General features: G+C 36.2%; 1 protein-coding gene across 18 annotated transcripts in view; it reads left to right on the top strand.

Annotated features, from left to right (window-relative positions):
- Nucleotides 1-15949, top strand: part of TMEM116 (transmembrane protein 116) — a 167676-nt gene that overhangs the window by 23287 nt on the left and 128440 nt on the right. For 17 of the 18 annotated variants that reach the window (XM_045041485.1, XM_019814550.3, XM_045041479.1 and 14 more), the window contains one exon: nucleotides 4190-4321. The exons of the other annotated variant lie outside the window; for it this stretch is intronic. In XM_045041485.1, the coding sequence (XP_044897420.1) occupies nucleotides 4190-4321 (132 nt within the window). The remainder of the gene's footprint in view (nucleotides 1-4189; nucleotides 4322-15949) is intronic. 18 annotated transcript variants of the gene reach the window in all.

The following is a 15949-nucleotide window of genomic DNA, read 5'->3' as shown; positions in this document are numbered from 1 at the left end:
TTTTGCTTTCATATTTAGGACTATGTCTTATGCTTTTTTGTGTCTTCTGTATTACCACACATTGTGCTGATTGTACTTTTCCTTAAACCATGGATTACACCGTACTTTTCTTTGTATTACCTTTGACATGAAACACAGGCAGGGTGAAATTTTTCTTGATTTCAACAATGGGTACTCAGTTAATTTTTGTTGTTTGTGACTGATTTTATCTCCTGTTACTAGAACTCATGGTTTTGCAATCATGAGTGAAAATATATAAACCTCTTTTTATCCATTTCCCTGCCAAAGACCTGAGGTATGCTTTAATGGCAAACAGTTCTCTCTATATAAGGCTATTTATTGCATCAATAACCATAAATAAAATTACATTCTTGCTCGCAAAAGCCTGTTGGCTGCTTTTCTCTCCCAGAGTTTGTTCAGTTTTAATTTTTTACCCATTAACAGTTATAAACTTGTGGGAGGTCATGGGCCAGTAGAATCTATGAATGTGCCATCTGGATACAATTTTAGCAGGCTTACCCAGAGCAAAGGCTATATATGGTTAAAATAATAATCACATCTGATATTTATTAAATATAATTTAAAATGTTATTTCACTTGTTTTTGTTTCTGTTTGCCAAAGCAGCTTGACCATTTACCTCTCTTTCCAGCGTATTAGTATCTTAGCTTTCCTCTCGTTTGGAAGAGGGTTATGAGAAAAATTCCCTTTTGTACAGCTGAGATTGGTTTTTATATTGAGTAGTATATGATGATAACTTAAAAAAATTTTAATTTACTTTTTATTTTTATATATATCAGATGTAAATTAGAATGCATAAAACATGTATGTATTGTTTAAAGAATGATTATAACCACTAAGGAGAAGAAATAGAAATTGCCTATACCCCAAAACAAAGCTGTGCACCTTACTGGTTATAATTTTCTTCCTCACCTCTGGAGGTAACCACTATCCAGACTTTTGGGATCTTAATTTCTTTGTTTTTATTTACAGTTTTGTCAGTAATGTATGTATTTCTAAACAATTTAGTTCAGCTTGTTTTTGAACTTCTTATAAATGGATTAATACTGTATATGTTTTTTAATATATATATTGTTTTGTGATTTGCTGTTTTTTGTCAGTATTATTTGTGAGATTTACCCATGTTATGTATAGTTCTGGTTCATTTCATTTTCATTGGTGTTTAGCATTTTGTATTATGAATTTACCACAATTTATGTATCTCGGTTGCTATAAACAATCTTGTGTATGTCTTCTGGTGCATACATGCACACATTTCTCTAGTGTATTTACCTAATAATGGAATTGTTATAGGAGATGCATGTCTCCTAGATAAACCAAACTTTTTCCAAATGGTTCTGCTAGAAGGGTCTTTACCCGGTTGCTTCATGTTTCCATTAATACTTAACATTGTCAGACCTAAAAGATTTTTGCCATGAATATATAATTTTTTTCTTACTGTGAATTTAATTTTCATTTCCTTGATTACTAATGAGGTTAGGCATATTTTCATATATTTATGGCCATTCGGACTTCCTGTTAAGCACCTGTCCAAATCTTTTGCCCATTTTTTTCTATGTATATATTTTTTATTGCTTTCTAAGAGGTTTTGTTTTGTTTTGTTTTTGTTTTTCATATTGTTTTGATGCTGGTCCTTTGTCAGTTTTATGTGTTGCAAATATTTTCTCCCATTTTGTGTCATGTCTTTTCACTTTCTTTTTCTTAAGTAGGCTCCACACTAGGCACCCCTCTTTTTACTTTCTTTATAGTGTCCTTTGATACATTTTTCTTTTTTTTTAATTTTTTTTTAATTTTTTTTAACATTTATTTATTTTTGAGACAGAGAGAGAGCATGAACAGCGTAGGGTCAGAGATAGAGGGAGACACAGAATCTGAAACAGGCTCCAGGCTCTGAGCTGTCAGCACAGAGTCTTGACGCGGGGCTTGAACCCACGAACCGTGAGATCATGACCTGAGCCGAAGTTGGACACTCGACCGACTGAGCCACCCAGGCGCCCCGATACATTTTTCTTTTTAGCCGGTTGGATTTTTATCCTTTAGAGCCTTTTTGTTTTGTGTAGGAAAACTTTCTGGCCAGAAATTAAAGACATTCTCCTTTGTTACCTAAAAAAATTTTTTTTATGGTTTTTGCCTTTCATATTTAGGTGTTTAATCCAGTTGGAACTTACTTTTTGAGTATGTGAGATAGAAAGTAGGGGTTTGGGGCACCTGGGTGGCTCAGTCAGTTAAGTGTCCAACTCTTGATTTCAGCTTAGGTCATGATCTCATGGTTCATGGTTCAAGCCCTATGTCGGGCTCTATGCTGTCAATGTGGGGCCTGCTTGGGATTCTCTCTTTCCTTTTCTGTCTCTGCCCCTCCCCTGCTCACGTGCTCACTCTTTCTCTTTCTCAAGAATAAATACATTAAAAAAAAAAAGAAAGTAGGGGTCCAGTTTTATTTTTATCTATATAGATTCCCAGTTGTTCCAACATCATATTTTGAAAACACTATCCTTTCTCCATTGATCCAAAAACCATCTCATGGGGTGTTTGGCTGGCTCAGTTGGTAGACTTTGTGACTCTTGATCTCAGGGTTATGAGTTCAAGTCTCTACACCATTGGGTGTAGAGATTACTAAAATAATAATAATGATGATGATGATATAAAAGTGTTTTAAAAAAGCTATCTCCATCATGTATCAAAAATCTGCATATATGCTTAGATTTGTTTGAATTCTGTATTCTGTTCCATTTGTCTATTTGTCTATCCTTGTGCTAGTGCCACAGTCTCTGCACTCTAGATTTATATTAAATTTTGACGTGTAGGACAAGTCGTCTTTCTCCTTTTTCGTCAAGAATGTCATAGTTATCTTGATAGTTTGTATTTCTGTATCAGATGTAGAGCCAACTTGTCAAGTTCCATGAGAAGATATGTTGAGGTACAACTGAGATTGCATTTAATCTGTATATCAATTTAGGGAGAACCAACATTTTTGTAATTTTCCATCTTAAAATCCATGAGCATGGTATATTTCTTCACTGTTGTAGATCTTCTTTGGTGTTTCTCAATGAACCTTTTACAATTTTATCTGTAGGAGAACCAAATGTTTTTTTAGAAAAGTGGGAGTAGGGAGGCGAAAAGGGAAAGGATACTAGAAAGTGACAAAGAGGGACACCTGGGTGGCTTTGTTGGTTAAGCATCCGACTTCAGCTAAGGTCATGATCTCTGGTTTGTGGGTTTGAGCCCCACATCAGGCTCTGCACTGACAGCTCAGAGCCTGTAGCCTGCTTCAGATTCTGTGTCTTCCTCTTTCTCTCTGCCCCCTCCATGTATGTTCTCTCTCTCTTTCTCAAAAATAAATAGATAAAACATTAAAAAAAAAAGTGACAAAGACAGACTTCACTGAGGGGGACAGAAATTGAGAGACAGCATACACAATTCATACTGGTATTTTTTTCCACTCTGAGTTTTCATTGATGAAATAAGGTGAATAAGGCCTGAGGATCTAATGTGTAGTGTGGTGACTATCGTTATATAATTGAAATTTGCTAAGAGAATAGAACTTAAATGTTCTCACCAAAAAAAAAAAAAAGGAAATATGTGTGGTGATGGAGATGTTAACTTGGGGAAATGCTTTCACAATGTACACATATATGAACAAAAATCACACTGCATGCTTTAAGTATCTTATAATTTTTCAGTAAAGAATAAAACAAATGTAAATTAAATTTAAGATTTAAAAAACCCTGTTTTTATTTTCTTTAAGTCCTCAACAATATCCCTACACACTCAGCTGATGATCTCATTTCCTACTGTTAGAAGATGTTGGCTATGCAACTAGAGCACTTTTAATTTTCTATTTGTGGTGTGTCTCCATTGCAGAATTTTCATCTGTCCATTCTTTCCTTTGACCCTAAATCTGAGGAAGGAATATGTATTCGTTGTGAGGAAGAAGTTCCCATGCTAATCTATCCATGAGTACTCTGATTCCAGGGCATTTGGGATAGTTGCAATTACAGATTCCTTCCTGCCTGGAGTATTCCTTTACACTCTCCACAGTCAGCCAATGGGCAGAGGCCCCAGATAAATGATGCCCACGTTTCTACTAGAAAGGTGTAACACAAAAATAATTGATTGTTACATGCTCTTGGCTACATCATTTATGAAATGAAGCTCTTGTTGCTTTGACAGGTAAGGCCACTCTTTTATATGAGCTTTTCTGACCTCCTCCTGGGGATATGCCGGCTCATTGAGGCACTTCTCTATGGAACTTCAGCAGCCAATAAGGACATTGTTTGCTATAACCTGCAAGCAGTTGGACAGGTGAGTGGTACTACACTGTGATTGTATCTTGTAAGACAAGAATACTCATACCTAAATAAAAAGCAAAGATAGTCCATCTTGGGAAGTAGGACCCCTCTGTTTATTGTTTGACTTTGAAACAATAGCTCTTATTGTTTTCCGTATAAAAAAAAAAACACTACTTATCATAGAAAATGTGGAAAATTCAGAGAAGCAAAAAGATAATTAAAATCACCCAGACATAATCACTCTTTAATATCTTAGTATAGATCTTTCCAATCTTTTTCTCTGTAGGTATATGCATTTTAAAACAAAAGACATTAATACTTTCTGTAATTTGCTTTTGTTATCCAACATATTGTGAATGTATTTCCATGTAATGGAACATTCTTTAACAGCATCTTTTGAGATTAATGCATGCTTTTTTTATTAAAGGAATAGAGTAAACATTGGCTTTGGGAAATATTACAGATCATGATGTTTGGGTTATAGATCTTTCACAGATTTTATCAGTGGATTAACCCACGCAGTACCATCTGTATATATAATGTTTCTTCTGTATTTCTCAGACTTGCTATATGAAAAAGTAGAGGTTAAAAAGTCTGTACTCATTGCTAGGTATTCCCTTTAGGATTTGTAACTAGAGGGAAAATTTCTTTCAATTTAGTAGGAAATAACATGTAATTGGTGGTATGAAATCCAGGTACTAATATATGTTAACTATCTCATACGAATTTCAGTGTCATAGAAACATACTTTATTCAATCCTCCTAATACATCATAAATAGAGTAACATTGTATTGTTTCCTCAGATAAGGAAATGATATAGTTTTGGAAGTAAAAAAAATCTGCATAGAATTCATGACCTGAGCTGAAATCAAGAGTCAGCCATTCAACCAACTGAGCCACCCAGCTGCTTCTGAACAACATATATTTAAAGTGTACAATTTGATCTTTTTTATGTATACCCCTGTCAATTCATTACCATAATCAAGATAACAAACATTTCTATTTCCATCATCCCCCAAAATCATTTCAAGTGTATTTTCCTTTACCTCATGGAGCATACGAATAATAATAATAGTTGCTTTTTAAAATACTTGTTGGGTATTTCCAGTATCTGGCTCATTTCTGAGTTGGTGTTTATTGATTGTCTTCTCCCATGATAATGGGTGACAAATTTCTCGTATGTCAAGTAATTTAGGATTTCATCTTGGACATTGTGAATGCTATTTAGCATAGGCTCTTGTGGTTCAAATCTTAGTCTAGTTCTGTAAACTTTAACTATGCTGGTTTTGGGCTGTCATGTGTATGCACATTGTAGGGGTTAGGTTGAGACTTATATGGCATCATACACAGAATTAAGACATCTGCTTTTCTGGCTCTGTCACTTTTGGGATTCCCCCCACACTTTCCTGCCTGAAGGGGGACCTTCTCTGGTGGCCTAAAAGATAGGTTTCTATTAGAGTTTTAGGTTTCTTCATTGAGAAGCATCATGATTGGGATGCACACTTGAGGAAAAGCTATAGAGAGCGAGAGAAAAAAAATTTGGAAAGCTCACTTTTGTGAAGTTTACTTCTCCATGTATGACTCCCATGTTTGATTTTGTTTACTTTTCAGAGTCTTCCAGAAGTTGATTTTTATAATTTTCCCAGAGTTTTTGTTTGTAATCAATGGGAGGGATGGGCTGTAGAGGGCTAAAACACACTAGCTATTGTGATAAAATATGCATAACATAAAACTTACCATTTTGATCATTAATTTTTTTAAAAATTGTGGTAAAAAACACAGCATAAAATTTACCATCCTGAACATTTAAAAATGTACAGTTCAGTGGTACATTCACATTGTTGTGTAATATCACCTCCATCCATCTCCTGAAATTTTCGTCATTCCAAACTGAAACTCTCTTTCTAGTGTTTCCACTTCTCTCACCAAGCCCCAACCATTTTACTTTCTCTAGTAATTTGACCATTCTAGTTACCTCATATCAGTGAAATCATACAATATTTGTCCTTTTGTGTCTAGCTTATGTCACTTAGCCTAATGTCTTCAGTGCTCATCCATGTTGTAGCATGTGTCAGAATTCCATTACTTTGTAAGGCTGAATAATATGCTGTTGCATGAATGTACCACATTTTATTTATTTATTCATCCATCAGTGGAACCTTGAGTTGCTTCCATCTTTTGGCTATTCTACATAATGTTCCTGTGAACATGGGTATACAAATACATGTTTCAGTCTTTGCTCTTCTTTTGAGTATGTGAAGTAGAATTGCTGGATCAAATGGTAATTCTATGTTTAATTTTTTGAAGAACCACTGTATTATGGTGTCATCATTTTATAGTTCCACTGCATAACTGTCCTAATTTCTCCACATCCACATTAACACTTGTTTTCTGGTCTTTCTTTCTTTCTTTCTTTAATAGCCATCCTAATGAGAGTAAAGTGGCATATCGTTTTGGTTTTGGTGTGTATTTGAAGATTAGTGATATTAATGATGTTAAATATCTTGTCATGTGCTTATTGGCCATTTATATATCTTCTTTGGAGAAATGTCTGTTTAAGTTCTGTGTCCATTTTTAAAATGGGTGGGTTTTTTTGTTGAATTATAGGAGTTCTTTATATATAATGAGTATTAACTCTTTATCAAATGTATGATTTGCAAATATTTCTCCCATTCTCTCATAGGTTGCCTTTTCACTTTGTAGATTGTATCTTTTCATGCGCAGAAAAGTTTAATTTTGATGTAATCCAATTTATTATTTCTTTGGTTCCTGTGCTTTTGATGTTTTATTCAAGAAATCATTACCAAGCCCAGCGTCAGGAAGCTTTTGCCCTATGTCTTCTTCTGGGAGTTTTATAGTTTTACCTCTTAGGTTTAGGTCTTTGATCTATTTTGAATACATCTTCGTATATGGTAAGATGAGAGTACGTCTTCATTCGTGTGCATGTGGAAATGACTGTCCTTTCCACATTAAATCATCTTGCCACTCTGCTTTAAAATCTTTTGACTTACACGCGACAGTTTATTCCAGGCTCTCTATTCAGATTCATTAATTCTGTATGTCTTTTTTTTTTTTTAAGTTTATTTATTTTGAGAGAGACAGAACATGAGTTGGGGAGGGATAGAGAGAGGGAGAGAAAGAATCCCAAGCAGGATTCAGTGCTGACACTGTTGGCACAGAGCCCAGTGTGGGGCTTGAACTCACAAAGCCATGAGATCATGAGCTGAGCCAAAACCAAGAGTTGGATGCTTAGCTGACTGAGCCACCCAGGCACCCCTATATGTTTGTCTTTAAGCCAGTCCCACATTGTTCTGATTACTGTCACTTTATACTAAGTTTTGAAATTAGGAAGTGTCAGTCTACCAACTTTGTTCTTGGGGCTCTTGGGTGACTTAGTTAAGTGTCCGATTCTTTATTTCAGCTCAGGTCATGATCTCATGGTCATGAGGCTGCTCAAAATTCTCTCTCTCCCTCTTCCTCTCCCCCACTCACACACACACATACTCTCTCTCTCTCTCAAAGAAAAAAAAGGGGCGCCTGGGTGGCTCAGTTGGTTGAGCATCTGACTTCGGCTCAGGTCATGATCTCATGGTCCATGAGTTTGACCCCCGCGTCGGGCTCTGTGCTGACAGCTCAGAGCCTGGAGCCTGCTTCAGATTCTGTGTCTCCCTCTCTCTCTCTCACCCTCCCCCATTCATGCTCTCTCTCTGTCTCAAAAATAAATAAACATTAAAAAAAATTTTTTTTCAAAGAAAAAAAATGTTAACGATTGTTTTAGCTAAAACAATCTCAGGGCCCCTGGAGTTTGCATACGGATTTTAGGATGTATTCTACTGTTCAGTGCAATGTTCCATACATGTTGATTATGTCAGGTTGGTTGATAATGTTGAGTCCACTAAATTCTTAGTGATTTTCTTTCTACTTATTGTATTCATTACTGAGTGATAGTGATATTTCTGATAATAATTGTGGGTTTGTCTATTTTCATTCCAGTTCTGTTAGTTTTTGCTTCATGTATTTTGAAGTTCTCTTATAGAGGCATAAAAATATAAGATTTTTATGCTCTCTTAATTAAATGAACCAGATGTCATGATGAAATGACCTTTATCCTTGGTAATATTCTTTGCTATGAAATCTACTTTTTTTCTGATACGTATGTAGTCATTTCACTTTTCTTTTCAATTGTCATTAGTATGGTGTATCTTCTTCCTTGTAAATTATAATTATTTATGTATTTATATTTAACATACACTTTTTATAGACAGCATATATTTAGTTCTTACTGTTTTATCCAGTTCAACAGTGTCTACCTTTTATTTGTGTTTTTTAGGCCACTTACATTTAATTTGATTTATACTGTTGTGTTTGAAGCTATCATTTTGCTGTTTGTTTTCTGTTCTTTGTTCCCTTTTCTTTCTTTTTCTGCCTTTTTAGGATTAATATACTATATTTTATTATTACATTTTATCTCCTTTATTGGCCTATTAGCTAAAACTTTTTGTTGTGTTACTTTAGTGGTTATGTTACAGGGTTCATAGTACACATTTTAACTTACCATAGTTTAACTTCAAGTGCTATATCTTCTCACATATTGGGTGAGAATCTTACACTAGAATACTTTCATTTCTCCTCTCCTGGCCTTTATGCTATTGTCTCGTATTTTTTTATATGTATATTATAAAGCCCACAATTATAATTATAATATAAATTATTATATTTGCTCAGTTAATTATCATTAGAGATTTAAGTAGTAAGAAAAAAATCTTTTCTGCTTTTTATTCCAGTATTCTTCATTCTTTTGTCTAGATTCAGATTTTTGTGTGATACCATTTTTCTTCTGCCTGAAGCAAACTCTTTAACATTTCTTGTGTTGTGAGTCTGCTTTTGAATGTTTGAATGTGTCTGTTTTGCCTTTGTTTCCTTTAAGAAATATGATACTATCATTATCTTTGTTTCTCTGTGCATCTTTTTTCCTCTGGTTGCTTTTAAGATTTTCTATTAAAAATGAACAATTTGATCATTACGGGTCTTGGCATCATTTTCCTCATATTTCTTTTTCCTGGGATTAATTAAGTTTTGAATCTATGAGTTTATGGTCTTTGTCAAATTTGGAAAGCTTTTGTCCATTACCTTCAAGTATGTTTTCTGTTTCCCTTTTGCCCACCACTTCCATTACTTTTCAGGCATTCTATTACCTATGTATTAAGCTGCTTAAAGCTTTCCCACAGTTCATTGATGCTTTTTTTAATTTTTGGATTCTTTTTTTGCTTTTTTTTCATTTTGGGTATTTTCTACTGTTACGCCTTAAAATTCGTTAGTCATTTCTTCTGCAGTGTTTAATCTGTATATTTTTAAGTTTCATCCATTATAGTTTTTATCTTTGGCATCTCAAATTAGGTCTTTTAAAAAATATCTTTCATGTTTCTACTTATTAAAAATATGGAATACAGGCCCCTGGGTGGCTCAGTTGGTTAAGCGTCTGACTCTTGATTTTGGTTCAGGTCATGATCTCACAGTCATGAGATAGAACCCCGTGTGGGGCTCTGCGTTGGCGGTGTGAAGCCGGCTTGGGATTCTCTCTCCTGTTCCTCTCTCTGTGTCCCTCCGCCATGCGCGCGCATGTGTGCGCGCTCTCTCTCTGTCTCTCTCTCAAAATAAAAAAAAAGACTCTAATAAAAGGGGAAGGCACCTGGGTGGCTCAGTCAGTTAAGAGTTAGATGACTCTTTTTTTGTTGTTGTTTTAATGTTTATTTTTGAGAGAGAGGAGAGAAGAGAGCACGAGCAGGGGTAGGACAGAGAGAGAGGGAGACACAGAATCTGAAGCAGACTCCAGGCTCTAAGCTGTCAGCACATCATCATGACCTGAACCAAAGTCAAAGGCTCAACTGACTGAGCCAGCCAGGCACTCCATGAATCAGATGATTCTTAATTTTGGCTTGGGTCATGACCTCACAGTTCATGAGTTCAAGCCCCATGTTTATTTATTTTGTTTTGAGAGAGAGAGAGAGAGAGAAAGGGAAGGGCAGAGAGAGAGGGAGAGAGAAAACCCAAAATCTCTGCACTGTCAGTCAGTGTGGAGTCCAAGGTGGGGGTAGAATTCATGAACCATGAGATTATGACCTGAGCTGAAATCAAGAGTTGGACACTTAACTCACTGAGCCACTCAGGTGCCCCTAACTTGGGTCTTTTCTTTAAATTGAGGGCCACAATTCAGATGAAATATTTCAATTGGTCCTTTTACTCAGCTTTAGGAGAGAATGAAATACAAGTATCCCCCACTTCTCAAAAATTTGTGTTAAACCATTTTGCTTTTACGAAAGATCTACATGAATACCTGTTTTTGATAACCAAAAGAAAATAAAAGAAATCCAAAGGAGGAATTTTGCTTTTGTGAAAAAAGGCAAAAAGTGAAAATAGCATTCAGTGTTGTTTTGCAGCAAGCCATTATAGAGGCTGTGTGTACTCCAACCAGAGAGAGTGACACCACCAAGCTCTTTCCCTGGGAATACATTCAGCAGGTCAGCATCAAGCTGCCCTAACTTTGAACTGTGTATGTGAGCATTTGTGCTTTAATCTCAGTTTATTTTGTACATCCATTAGCAAGATATGCATGTTCATTAGCAAGGGTATCGGAAGATCTTAAGTGTGCCTGGGAACACTAAAAGTTTTTTCCATATAAATTAATGGTAATTATTTCTTCACTTTACACTATTTCAGCTTACAAAAGTTTTCATAGGAACACTGTACGTTGGGTACCAGGTTAAACCTGTAGACCCAAAGTTAGGAGACCTGATTTTTCATTTTGCTGTTAAGAATCCATATGACTTTGAGGAAGTCCTTTGGTTAGTATCCTTTGTTTTGTTTTGTTTCTGTAAAATGACCATCATTTTTGCTAATTGAATCTATTTCATAGAAGTTTTTGGAGTATTAAATGAGGTGTACATATTTAAGTAAAATTAAAAGTTCTGTATGAATGTATGCTGGTTTTATGAATTTTTCTGTTTGAGCAAGGGAATTAAGATCATTAAACTAAGTACTGTATCAAGAGTGGTTGCTTCTTCCCAGTCCTGAAAGTAGATTCAATTTATTACTCAGTTTGGAAAGTTTTCAAAAATCTTGTTTTTGGATAGTTTCTTAGGGAGAGAAATTTTTGAAACTTCTGTCTGACAAGATTGGTTGACTGTGCTGATCTGCTAATACATTAGAGCCTCCTTCTCCCAAAATTGGTTTGGAAATAGCCAAGATACTCTAGATGTTTTGGCTAGATACAGGATACTCAGAGCTGGTTAGGAAGGAGAATTGGCTCAGTACAGCTGCAGCACCTTTATGTCATTTCACTGAACTGGAACAGAAGGAATCAGTCATTTATTAAAAGCTCATAGGCCCTGGGGCACCTGGGTGGCGCAGTCAATTAAACCTCTGACTGTTGGTCTCAGCTCATGTCAAGATCTTACAGTTTGTGAGTTTGAGCCCCACACTGGGCTCTGCGCTGATGGTGCTTGGGATTCTGTCTTTACTTTTCTGCCCCTTCCCTGCTTGTGCTTGTTCCCTCTCTCTCTTTCTCTCAAAATAAATAAATAAACTTAAAAAAAAAACTCATAGGCCCAAGATGGGTTATGAGAAGAGAAAATATGCTCTAACTGTAGAAGCAGTCAAAATAAAGAAAAGAACCAGGTTAAGGGCACCTAGGTGGCTCAGTCAGTTAAGCGTCCAATTTTTCATTTCAGCTCAGGTCATAATCTCATGGTTTGTGAGTTCGAGCCCCACATCTGGCTCCATGCTGACAGCATGAAGCCTGCTTAGGATTCATTCATATTCTCTCTCCCTCCCTCCCTCCCTCCCTCCCTCCCCCCCCCCCCTCTCTTTTTCTCTTTTTCTCTTCCTTCCCCTCCCTGGCTCATTGTCTGTCTGTCTGTCTCTCTCTCTCTCTCTCTTTCCCTCTCAAAATAAACAAACTTTAAAAATAAAAATAAAAATTGTAGAAATTACCCTGAACTAGAGATTAGGTGATCTTAGCCAATGCCAAACTAGAACTGCATTTTATGTAGTTGAACACCTCTTCTAAGAGTTAAGGTGCTAAGCATACAGCAAGACTCTTGTCTCTGAATTCTCTGTTTTAAAACTAATACCAAAGCCTGAAACTTTTTAAGTCTTGCTTAAATACAGTTTTTCATTAGCCCTAGATAAATATGCAGAGCCATTTTAAAATGTAGCCTGTATTGATCTTCTGATAATCCATTTCTGTTGATCTCTTTAACTTGACAGCACATCCAGGCATCAGTTTTATAGACTCAAAGGTTCCTAGAGTTAGTTTCTAAGTCCCTGAAGAGATCACTTTCAGTCTGGTACCATAAACTAAATTTCTTTTTAGACAAATTAAGATGAGAACATTTTTAAATAGGTCTTCAGGGCCGACCTTTCCCTTTTCCCTTATTGAGTTAGTAGGAATTATTTTCTATTTTCTCTTGCTTTAGAGCTGGGAATGAGATGTCATAATTGATTATTCTATTATTTTACTGAAAAGATTAAGGAAAATTGTTTCTTTACTCATAATACTCTGACACCAAATGTATTGTTCTGACACCAGCGAATTCCCCAATTTCCTAGACACCAACTAGGTGTCCTATGATTTAATTCTGACACCACCTGAAGTTAGCACAGATCCCGTAGGTTAAGTGCTCAGTTCCACAAGACTACCCACCACTTCAGAAACAAACTGTAAGTATTGGGTCCCCACATTACCCACACTTCTGTCTGGCTTGGCCATCAGTGGGAGTTCCCATGACCTCCTCCTCAGGTTTGATAATTTGCTATAACAGCTCAGAACTCAGTGAAATGCTTACATTTACCAGTTTATTATAAAGGATATAATTAAGGATACAGATGAATAGCCAGATCAGCCAGATAAAGAAATACATAAGTCCAAAAGGGTCCTGAGTGCAAGAGCTTCTGTCCCTGTGGAGTTGGGGTGTGCCACCATCCTAATACATCAATATATTCATCAGCCCAGAAGCTGAGTCCTGTAGTTTTTATGGAGGCTTCATCCTGTAGGCATGACCATTTTTTTAAATGTTTATTTATTTATTTATTTTGAGAGAGAGAGAGAGCACAAGTGGGGGAGGGACAGAGAGAGAGGGAGACACAGAATTTGAAGTAGGCTCCAGGCTCTGAGCTGTCAGCGCAGAGCCTTATGCAGGGTTCGATCCTACCAACCATGAGATCATGACCTGACCTGAAGTTGGATGCTTAACTGACTGAACCACCCAGGCAACCCTCGCATGATCAATTATTAATTGGACCTTTAGCCCCTCTCCTCACCCTAGGGGATGGAGGTGGGTAGGGCTAAAACTTGTAAGCCTCAGGTCATGGTTTGATCTCCCTGACAACCAGTCTCTATCCTAAAGCTATCCAAGAGCTCACTAAGAATCACCTTATTAGAACAAAAGATGCTCCTATGACCCAGGAAATTTCAAGGGATTTAAGAGCTCTGTTTAAGATGCTTCTTCTATCACTGCCATCACTCAGGAAATTCCAAGGGTTTTGGGAGCTCTGTGTCAGGAACCGGGGGGCAGATACCAAACATGTATTTATTATGTCACAAGAACAAACCCAAACTTGACTCTTTTTTTTCTTTCTCTCTCCATGTTACTAGCGCATCTTGGTACCTAGTTTAATACTTTTTAGGGACCTGGAGACTAAGACAGAAATACATACTTTCCTTAAAAATGGAACATTTTCATTTTTTAGTTTTTCTACATTAAAATTTTTTATAATTTATAAAATCAATACATGTCCTTAATAAAAATTAAAATACATGTTTTTTGTATACATAGGGTATACAAGTGAAAAGTAAAAGTTTACCTCTCTTTTCTACCCCTGATTTTCACAGTTCTTCCACTTCAGGTTAAATATCTCTACTTTTCCAGATTCTCCTCTAGCCGGTTCTTGAGAAAAAAAATTGGGAGTGGGAGAAGGTGGGGCACTCCTTATTTGCACGAACAGATGAAGAGGTCCTAGATTTTCCAAGAGTCATAGTAAGGAAAGGATTAGTCACCTGATCTAAATAAATAAGATATACAACTTCCTGAATCTAGATTTCCAGTTTCATTCTTTGAGCAGGGAGACACTTTTAGAAAAAATCCTTATGAAAACTGATGCCAAGATTTTTGGAACATAGTAGTTATTTCCACGGAAGCAGAATGAAAGAAGATGGACTTGGGCAGTAGTAGGAAAAAAATTTAGTTTGGGTAGAAACCTTAAGGATAATTATGCAGGAATAAATCATTAGGATCAGTTTGGTGTTTCCCCATCAAATGTGGTAATATTTTCATCTGTGTGAAAAGGATTTGCTACTTTTTACGAAGGCCAGGTGATAGACGAGATAAGTGGTTCAGTGGCTTTAGACTTAAGGATTTTACAGATGAGTAAAACTAAAGAGAGATATGTGAGTTGTCATACTGTTGCTAACCTTCTATTTTTGCTAAATTAAGAATACTTTAAAACAACTACTACTACTTAATTTTATAAAAGAAATAACAATTCATACTAAAAAAACTAGGCAAAATATTATCTCCAACTAGAGGACGGACTCTTTAAATTAGTAGATTTAGCCATATGAAAAGATTTATATCACCTGTGTTTTTCTCAATATTTCTTAGGCCAATGACTATTTTGTCAGGGATCATCATTAATTTCTAAACTAGCATTTGGAAATTATTGTACTATATAGGATTTCAAAGTCCTTTCCAGGTTTAGGATGTTAAAGCTTTAAGGACACGAGGATTTTTTGTTTTGTTTTGAGCTTTTTCTTCTCTAATGGGGTGGGTGTGGAATGCATGCTAGAGTCAATATTCATCTCTTATAACATTACTTGATTATGTTCCTGCAGTTACTGAGTTCCTGCCTGATTTAGATAATGAAAAGAGTAGGAGACCCAGAGCTGGTCAGGGGTGAGAACTGGCTCAGTAAAGCTCTGGCACATTTATGTGTCTTCAGTGAACTGGAACAGAAGAAATCAATCATTTACCAAGAGCTAGTCATTTGTTCTGGAACTTACCTGAGAAGCAAAGTGAGTTTGAGAATTAGGCCATCAGAAATGTATTTCATTCTTTGATTAATAAATTGAGATATGGGACTTTGCAAATGCTGTGTGTGTGTGTGTGTGTGTGTGTGTGTGTGTGTGTGTGTGAACTCTGCCAGCCAATAGATAGATATCAGAGTGCCAGAACAACATTGGAATCAGAAGGCTTTGTCTAGCCTACAGCATCTGGCTCTGAAAGATGGAATTTGATCTGTAGCCCAAGATGCTGAGAATTTTTAATTCTGTTAGATGATTAGATATTTACCAAAAGGATTAATTTGGTTGTGTATGATTGTCCTCCAGATCAATCCTGGGATCAGGAACAAATTCCGTGCTTTTTCCAGAAGGGTCTAGGAGTATTGCTGTACAGAGTATCTCTGTACAGTTTATCAGAGATAACTGCTTTGGAGAAATAAGGGAAAAATGACAATGCCAGACACTGCCCCAGTCTGCTTCCCTATTTACTCTTGGCTGTCCTAGTGTTTATTTTGACACAGGTTGAAGGGTCAGCAGTCATCATTTCCCAGTGAATGAACCAAGTTTCATTTCCTAGAAGAATA

This window comes from Felis catus, chromosome D3 (assembly GCF_018350175.1).
Source record: "Felis catus isolate Fca126 chromosome D3, F.catus_Fca126_mat1.0, whole genome shotgun sequence".
Classification (NCBI taxonomy): domain Eukaryota; kingdom Metazoa; phylum Chordata; class Mammalia; order Carnivora; family Felidae; genus Felis; species Felis catus.
Note: the sequence above shows the minus strand (reverse complement) of the source record. Positions and strands in the feature narration are given on the sequence as shown.